Source organism: Cynocephalus volans, chromosome 5 (genome assembly GCF_027409185.1).
Source record: "Cynocephalus volans isolate mCynVol1 chromosome 5, mCynVol1.pri, whole genome shotgun sequence".
NCBI classification, from domain to species: domain Eukaryota; kingdom Metazoa; phylum Chordata; class Mammalia; order Dermoptera; family Cynocephalidae; genus Cynocephalus; species Cynocephalus volans.
Genome location: NC_084464.1, coordinates 94,762,683 through 94,772,561, shown reverse-complemented (window position 1 = coordinate 94,772,561; position 9,879 = coordinate 94,762,683). Strand labels below are relative to the sequence as shown.

The 9,879-nt window shown below is 41.4% G+C and overlaps 1 protein-coding gene across 1 annotated transcript; it reads right to left on the bottom strand.

The window, feature by feature from the left end:
* Positions 1–3,864: 3,864 nt before the first annotated feature.
* On the bottom strand, positions 3,865–4,228 carry LOC134378667 (large ribosomal subunit protein eL27-like). The gene has a single exon (XM_063097978.1). It carries the CDS (start codon positions 4,226–4,228, stop codon positions 3,896–3,898), a length of 333 nt encoding a protein of 110 aa, XP_062954048.1. The 3' UTR covers positions 3,865–3,895.
* Positions 4,229–9,879: the final 5,651 nt, after the last annotated feature.

Genomic DNA, 9,879 nt, shown 5'->3' with positions numbered 1-9,879 from the left:
TGTTTGCAAACAGGAAATGCTAATTCTGCTTAACTGCAACAAACCTCAGTTTGGCTTCATAGAGTAACACACCTTTCATTATTGGCATACCCTTCTAAGAAAGAGTACAAGAGGGCAGGTGAAGACAAGGAGCACAGGAAAGTAAAGTAACGTGGCTTACAATTTGTTTAGTGACAGGCAAACCAATGACAGACTTTTTTAAAAAAAACAAGCTTAATCTGTCTCCAAATCCAGACTCATGAAGAAACGGAGCCATTGCCTCAGCCTATACTCCAGAGGTTGTTTAGAATTGTCCAAGGGAAATTTCACCTTCCAGTGATTCCATGATCTGCTCCAGATGAAACTCCGATCTGCTTTCCAAGCCACCAACAGCAGCAACATTTTCCAATGTGTAGAAAATATTTTCTAAATAGTAATGGGGTTCTAAATTCACTCAAGATCAGGAGACACTGAGTTAAATAAAACAAAGTGTGTTTACTGAAATCCAGAGCTTCACTTGCTATTTAGATGACGGATCTCCAAAAAAAAAAAAAAAAAAAGGTCTGGTCCACCCCATTTCTTCAGGGATTTGCCCAAGGATTCTTTCTTTCTTATTTTGGTAGAGCTCGCAGTAGGACTGGTATTCAGTGGTGCATGTGACATAACCCTGCCCTCCTAGTGCACATTTTAAAATGATGGACCCAAACAGCCCATTCAGTGTCAGCATGGTAACTTCAGTACCCAGAATTTAAGAAATTCAAGTCTTCCAAAATAAAGTATTTTTGTTCCTTCTCATGGACTAGATCCACCAACCCAGACAAATGAGATCTCTTTCAGGCCTTCCTAGACAAGTGAGAACAATATCCTACTCCATTTCCTCCTCAGCACATGCCACTAGGTCTGAGTGTTCTGCCCTCTACCCCTCCACAGTCCTGGTGGCTCCCTTCTGTCTCCAGTGTCTGATTCTTCCCCTCAGCAATTAAGGATGCATTCTGTGGTCTGGCCAACAAAGGCTCCGGGAATTCAAGGAGACACAAGACACAGTCCCTGCTCCCAAGAAGCTTAGATCCTTATCTCTGGAATTGCTTTTATCTGCTCAGCTGTCTGGCTTTATTCTCTGACTCTAAGGACTGAGGACCATTAGTGGGGTTCTCCTGCCTGCTGCAGCAGCACTCAAGGAACCCTGCCTTGGCTCTGCCCTGGATTTTCCTGTGTCTTCTCAGCACCCCCGCAGCTGCCACCTCTGCCCTGGCTTTTTCACTGAGTGGGGCTGGGGCTGCTGCTGGAGCTGCACTTGGGGATTTTTGCTTGTGTTTTCTACTGCACAGGAAGATCTTTCCTAGAAATGCTAAAGACTCCTTCTGCTTTTTAACCTTTACAAAAACAGGCACCAGAGAGAGAAAGAGAGAAACCCCAGTCACCTGCATGCTATCAGTTTTAGAAAGCCAGGAAACAAAGGAGCTGTCACCCTGTCCTCTTTGTTCCACAATGGGACTTTGAACAGTGTCAGAGAGCAGCTGCAGCACCAGCCTAACTACAGCTTGAGGCGGTGCCCCTCACGGTCTTTCTGTGCCAGCCCAGGTGGCCACCAGCTGAGTTGGAGGCCCCACTCTAGAGACCTCCTTTCAATGTCTGAGTTTACGCCTACACTTGCAGCTCTCCCTGCCCCCTCCCAGAAAGGATTTTCTTTTATCATTCTAATTTAGCAAAAATGTGCCTCTTTCAAAATCGCACCCAGGAGAGAGGGAAGGAAATTCTATTCTTCCTTTGCTCCCTTCTGAGCTGCGTGGTCCCATTTTCCCTGGGCTCAGAGGCCAGATATTTAATGCAATTGTGTGCTTGCCCGGGAACAGAAATCTTATTTATTACCTCACTTCTAGGAGAAATGGCAATGCCTAGAGCACAGATTCAGGCACCCAGGGAAAGCAAGTCTATTCGGTGATTGAAGGGATCAGTCCAAGGGTCGCTCTATCTTCTGATATATAAACTTTAGAAATGAAAGTTTATGAGTTGGTGACTTCTTTTGTGTAGGCATTGACTGAATGATCCTCCAATCCCATTGAAAATAAAAGAGCAAAGGTGGTCTGAAAGTAAACTTTGTTATACAAGACTTCAAAAGTGACATGCGGAAGGGGAGGCAAACAACAGTTCCCAGGCAATAGGTGGCTCTCCAGCCCCTGCTGGAGGGCACAGAAGCTCATCTCTTACATCCTGAACAACTACCAGCTCCCGGCCTGCACCATGTAAGGCTTGGTCAGGTTCACAGGAAGTGCCCGCTTAGCGCGTGCTTTGGAAGGATGCTGACTCCTGCCTTAGATCATCTGGAAAGCTCCAGTCTAAATTCTACGGCAAGATTAGATACTGAAACTACATTTTTCCTCTCCCAATACAGTATTTATTAAGCAGATGGAAATAAAGCCCATTTCAGTGAGTGCTACAAGCTCATTGTTCTTAGGAACAAACACCAAATTCTAACATGGTCTTCAAGGCCATGCCTGAGCCCGTACCTCCTACTGGTCTCCCAGGTTCCATGTCATATTGCTCTCCATGGCAGGCTACTCTGGTCCCTTTTCAGAGCCTCACAGGTGCCAGCTACTTCTCGCCTCAAGGCACAGCTGTTCCCTCTGCCTGGAATTAATGCCTACTCAACCATCAAAGCTCGACCCAAATGCCATTTCCTCAAGGACTCATCCCCTTACCTTGATCTAGGTTGGACCCCACCCCTTACCCCTGTCATATATTTTCATAGTCCCTTTTGCTTCCCAGTTCTTTCCATAATGGAAAGTAAATAATTGATTGGATAATTGGCTGATTCACGCCTGTCTCCTCCCACCCCACTAGCAGAAAGAATTGCCTATAGAGGCAGCCAATTATTATTTGACATGAAGGAATGAGAGAGTTTAAAAACAAATTTAAAATAAATCTCTCTTAGGTTACAGCTTCTACAAAGAGGCGATAGTGCGTAGGACACAGAACATAAACTCTGGAGTCAGGCTGCCTGGATCCTTGTCTCAGCTCTGCCACTTACCCATTGTGTGACTCTGGGAATTTGCATAAACTCTCTTTCTCAGATTGTTTCTTTGTAGAAATGAACTATTTGCGTGAGGTAACCTCCAAGCTCTGTTATTTGTTTTTTGTGTTTTATTCTGTTTTGTTTAACTAAGCTTTCAACCAGGTGGTAGGCTATCTGAGGAAAAGGTCTGCTTAGGCTAAACTTCTATTTCTTATGGGGCCTGGCAGAATTCTCTGTTCATGGTTTGGAGTTGTGAGATTTTTATTTCATTCCTTTAAAATAAGCATAGGTAAACATTGTTCTTCCAATGACCACTGTTTTGTGTAAAGCTGATGTGTATGGATTGAGGCTGTTTAAACCATCTTGACATATAACTATTGTTTTCATTGCCAAAGCAGTGCCCACAGAATGATCTTCACAGGGTGGAGATTGTGGATTTTATTGCAAAAAACTGGTATCTTGGAGTTGTCTCATCTTTCTTTGCCTTCCCTGATGTTCCTTTTCTCCCCAGCTGAGGAACTTGGATTACATAGGTCATCATTCCCAATAAGATAGTTTTCAAAGGGCTCAAGTGATGTTACATACATGAGTGTACACACATACATATGCAGATACATACGTATACACACATCCACACACACATCCACACGTACGTGTAATCTCACCTTATTTAATGACAACTTTATTTATCAGAAAGCACCCTTAACCTGTTGAAAGAACCACTCATCATAATCATAATCAGTAGGATCCAAGTTCTGACATTGCAATCAAAGTTGTTGTTTTTTTTTTTCTTTTTAATGACTGAAAGAAAAAAAAAAAAAACATCAAAAACCAAAGCTTCTGGAAGAACAACTTGCTCTTGCCCATCTTGTACCTCTCTTCAAACTTGACCTTGGCCTCCCGTCAGGTCTTGCATTTAAGAGTAGGGTCTCTGAAGACGTCCTTGTTGATGATGGCTTTGTCTAAGGGGATATCCGCAGAGTACCTTGGGGGCATGAGGTGATTGTAGTTATAAACTTTCACAAAAGATTTGATCTTCGACCTCTTGGCGATTTTCTTCTTGTCCATGGCAGCTGTCACTTTTTGAGGATAATGGTCAATTCCAGCCACCAGAGCATGGCTGTAGGACTGGTCTGAGGTGCCATCATCAATGTTCTTCACAATGATGGCTTTGCAACCGGAGTAGCATCCGACCAGCACCAGCACCACTTTGCCGGGTTTCATAAACTTACCCATTTCAACAGCAGCCAACTGGACCTTCAGCGGAAAGGGCACAATCACTCAAACTTAAAATTTCTTCCTAGAATCTAATGCTCAAATGTCTTCAAGACCAGTTGTGTCTACCCAAAATACACAGTGTGAGGCGAAAGAACACAGAGTGAGTGAAGTTTGGCATTGCTGCATGTCTTAATTGGTTGTTTCCCATAGAGTCCAATGGAAGAGGACAGCTCAGCAATTCTGAATGTCATTCTCACCAACTATCACTGGTCTTTCCTATGCTTATAAAATATGTATATACTCACATACATACACACACACATACATATGAATATGTAAATGAATAGAATGAAATGCAACAGGTCACATAATCAGACAACTAGAAAAGCAGGAAGACAGGATTGATGTTGCCCCTGAGGACCCAGCCTACCTGCTTCAAATTAGTCACCATGGGATCAATTAGTTTTTGACACTGCAGTGGATTGAAGGGCCCCCCAAAGTCATTGAAGCTTAAATCCCCACTGTAACTGTTGAGGGTGGGAAATCCTATCGTGGTAATTGAAAGATGGAGCCTTGAAGAGTTGACTGGACTGTGAGGACTGAGCCTAATGAATGGATCATTCCATTCACTGAGTAATAAGTTGATAGATTATTGGTGGTCATGGGCATGATTCTGATGGCTTTTAAAGGAGCCAACTGAGAAGGGTAGCTCTCTGCTGCTCCACCATTCTTGCCATGTGACACCCTGTGCTGCTGAAGCCACCACCAAAGAAGGTCTTCACCAGAAATGTTCCTTGGACTTTGGACTTCCCAGCCTCCAAATCTGTAATCAATAAATTTCATTTTCTTACAAATTACCCAGTTCCAGGTATCTTGTTTAAGCAACAAAAACAGACTAATACAGACATCCTCTCATATCCAGCATGGCTACAAGGAATAAAACGAATAAATAAATAAAGTGGTGTTTCAGGATAATCTAGGGTCTTGGACATCGTCAGTCTATAATTCCATGAGCCTGCATCCCTCCGCACTTGACATATGGCCTTCCAGCTCCCCATAGAAGTTCAAACATAAGGGTGGGCACAACGACTGGGCATAATTTTGGTAATTGAAATTTGCTGAAGTCCAAGTTTGGCAACTGATTCATTTGTCTCCGTCTAATGAGTGGTACCACCTGATATTACTGCAAAATAACATTTGCTTTTACTTGTTTCTATTTATCTACCATTGATTTTAAATGATTTTGCTTACATTTCATCCACAAGTTTATGAGATACTTTATTACCTGAGATCTGCAAAGTGACTCCATTCACTATTATTATAACCATGTCATTCCTCCAAAGATTCACTCTGGAATATTATGACAAAATAGCAAGAACATAATTTTAACACATGTAAAAATTATGACCATGCAGCTGTGCAAGAATATTTTTCCTGTACTGAGGTCTACAATCAATTCTATTTGTGCTTACTACATAATGAGAGTAATAATTTAACACCCCTTGATTTTTTTTTTTTTCGTTTTCCTGAAACCAATTGAGGAGGTAGTTAAAGGCTTCAAAAACCTAAGCTTTGTGCCAAATATCTGCAAAAACTTGAATAAAACAATTGAGAAGCTGCTTAAGTAACCATTTGCCACAAACCAGATTGAGGGATTTGAAATATGTACAAATATTTTTAAATAACCCCCCAAAGGGGAAATTCGCACTAATAAGCTGGGACTGCTGCAGCTCCTGCTGCCGGCTCTGCATCCTGGGAGTACGTATGAGTAAATATAAACAGGTTCCAACATTGTTCGTCTTCCCTAAGGTATCTGAAAGAAATACTCTGATTTGAACTGCTACAAATCTGGGGCAGAGCCTTTTCTAATAAGATTCCATAATCTTCACAGCCCAATGCTCTCTGTGTTAGAGCAATCCCAGGACTCATAATTCCCCAGCAGTTAGTGTGCCAGGGTGAACTTCTGAGTCTCCGATAACATTAAGGCTGTGGTTTATGCCCTGATTGATAACATAGTCAATGGAAGCAACCTGTCCCAGAGAAAGAATCCAAAAAGCTTTGCATAGTGTTTATGATACAGATAACCTCCTGGCTGACATGTGTGGAGAAAAACCTTTGATGAATGAAAGAGGCTATAAGATCCTATGCACCCAGATAGCTCTGGTGAATTTCTCATATATCACTCTTTAGACAATTATAGCACTTTGGTCATTCTACTTGGTCACAAACCCTTAACTGATTTTTATAGCAATATGTTTTGCAGAGAATATTTGATAAATATAATGAAATCATTTTATGCTAGATCCCAGGAGACAGGCCAGAGAAATGCTGTTAAAAGACGATATTTCTTTGTTATACATCATATTAGGCCCTGTACTGTTACAGGAGCCTGAGTCTAATTGGAATGTCTAAGAGCCTCCCAGATCAATAAATCCTCTAATTCCTTGCTATTCAAAGTGTGGCCTGTGGCCCAGCAGCATCAGCACCACCAGGGACCTTATGACAAATGCAGAATCTCAGGTCCCAACCCCACACCTACTGAAGCAGAATTTGAAGGTTAACAAGACCCCGAGGTGTTTCTGTGCACATTAAAGTCTGTGAAGCTCTTCTCTATTCCATCATCTATTCTATCATAGGGTGAGTTGTAGCCTCAGGCTCAGGTCAATAAACAGCAGGAAAGGATGAGATGTGGCCACCAAGTGACCCAGTTCTTCCACATCTCTTTCCTTTAACACCCTTTCCATGGTTGCTTGGCATTGACTAGCAGACTTAGACTGGAAATAAAATAGCTCTACTGGGTCACGGATTATTTGTGAACTAGTAAACAACACAAAGGGTAGTCATGCCTTGGAAGAAAGGCAAAAAAGGAGAGGAGGCACTTGTAGAGAACCTGGTAGAAGATCGTCTGTGGTTTATGGTGAAAATCCTTAAATTTACACAGAGCAGCGTGATGAGTGTGGTGTGTGCTGAGCGGAACTTGTATACCCTGCAGTCTGTAAGCTTCTCGGGTACCACTGACCTACACATATAACTTTTCCTACTATGACTCAATGTACTCCTAATAGACTTCACTAATCTCTTAGAGAATATTCCAACTAAAAGAATTAATTATTACATACAACAAAAAGGGCGATATGACACATTTAAAGCAAAGAGAAATAAAAAAGAAGAACAAAAGTATTCTTTGGACTTTGACCTTCTGATGCACTTGTGAAGTTTGTGGTTACAGAGTATGCATGATTGGTTACCTTGTATCCTCTTTAGAGATTTTCATGGCCTTGAGACCCTCCTAACTGATTGAACTGAACATTACGTTTTTGAGATACCAAGGGGACTTCCCTAGACACCTTTAAAAGATCAATAAGCAGTGTAAATAGCAAGCTGCTTACCTACTTCCCCTAAAAACCAAGGTGGAGTGCTCTGTGCAGAATTCTGGAGATCAAACTCATAAGCACCCTGCTGGAAAGCCCCAGAAGAGAGAACCCTTTGCTGAGCAGAGATCCTTTGACCTCCAAGTGGTAGCTTTCTGAACAGAAACTACTGGATTGCTCTATTGTTGGCTAAAGGGACAATTCAACTTGACTATCCTTGTAATAACCAGAGAGCCCAGAACTTATCAGCTTTCATATTTTGCAGGAAATGAAAAATAACAGAACTGGTTTATTTCATTTTTGAAGTCCTTGGGCCAATCAAGAACAGCTCAGGGGTCCTATCACTGTTTTGCATTCTGTCAGGCCTGCTGGCAGCTGAGCTGGATACAGTACAGTGCTTCCTTCTGACATGAACGATACGACTCAAATCTTTCAAAGCTATTATGTTAACATACAAAAGATCCTTCAGCCAATCTACGTCATAGGACCACACGCAAAGACCCCAAAGGAAATATTTATTGTTGTTTTTGTCTTTTCCTCTCGCACTGTTGCATTCGATGAAATTGAACAATGGTGCATATGATATATCTCTGTGTTTACACTTTAGGAAGCACTGTCACATACACTATTTTATTTAATACTCAGAACATCCTGTGAGAAATGTATTAACATTCCTGTGTTATAGATGAAGAAACTTAATTTCCAGAGCTCTGCCTAATTTCTCATGGGTAACAATGAAAGAGGCACTATGTTCATTAATAGAGGGAGTACTTAATACTTAATTGATGTGATACTTACTTTTATGTGTCCAACTGACTGGATCACAGGATGCCCAGATATCTGGAAAACTGTTTCTGGGTGTGTCTATGAAGGTGTGTCTTGAAGAGTTCAGGATTTCAATCAGTAAAATGAGTAAAGCAAATTGCCCAGTGCAGATGGGAATCATCCAAACCACCACTGAGGGCCTGAATAAAACAAAAAGGTGGAGGAAGTTTGAATTTGCTCCATCTGCTTGAGCTGGGACATAGATCTTCTCCTACCTTGGCATTCCTAGTTTTCAGGCCTTCCTTCTTGGGCTAGAATATATACCATCAGCTCTCTGGCTCTCAGGCCTTTGAACCACACCATCAGCTGTCCTGAGTCTTCAGGTTACAGACAGCAGATGGTGAGACTTCTCAGCCTCCATAATCACATGAGCCAAGAACTTATGATAAATTTCTTTCTAGATGTATGCCATTGATTCTATTTCTCTGGAGAACCCTGACTAATATAATTAAGAAGGAGATATATCAATAGTCTCTCCCTAATCCTTTCAGAAGAAATTCAGATTTCTGCAAAAAAAATGTTGACAGGAGAATTGTAAATAAAGAAGAATTTGAGACTTCAAGCAGTATCATTACTTAGAGTAACACCACTGTGAAGAGTTCTATTCCCTGATCTTATAATGCAATTCTCTCTACACTTTAAATCCTATCTATCAGAATCCATGTAAAGCCTTACTCTGCCTTGAAGTCTTTCTTGCACAACCCAGTCAAAATACTCTGTTTTTGGGGTTTTTTTTTTTTGAACTTAGACAGCCGGAATGTTGACTGGACATGAGTCGCCATATAATTTGTGTGATAGTTAGTCATATCCACAACTTGCCTGTTGAGTGCAAGCTCTGAACTGCAGGAGCTGTATCTCACAGATGAGACAACATAGCCCATGTGGAAATCATGTACTTTGAAGTCAGCAATGTCTAGATTTAAATCCCAATGTCTCCCCTTCATAGTCATAGAAACTTTCCTACTCCTCTCTGAAACTGCTTAATATCATAATGTCTGTAATTTTCATTAAAGTACCTCAGGTTATCAGAATGATAATATGAGGGTACTCCAAAATGTTTGTGGAAAAATAGAATTAAAAGATAATATGAATCTTTCTATGAGCTTTTCGAAGTATTCTTGTATGTAAGTGCCAAATAGTTTAAGTTTTAACTCTAGGCATGGGCAGCCATCATGCTTGCAAGAGAATGCACAGTCCAAGGAGAGTCAGTTCCCATTCCAACCAAAAAGGCCACACTCCACGAGTGGCTGCTGCATTTCCTTCTCCTATGGATATCTTCATCTGCAACAGACCTTTTACTAGTTTGTGTACTGGATGTGAAAACTTTTTTTCCCCTTGATTAAACCAGCGTCCTGTCAATTTGAATGACAAATGTAGAAGTTGGCTCTCATTGATGAAATTAGAGGCACTCAAGATTTGTGGGTTGATCAAAATCATTTAGAGTCCTACATACCATTGCATGAAGAGAGGATA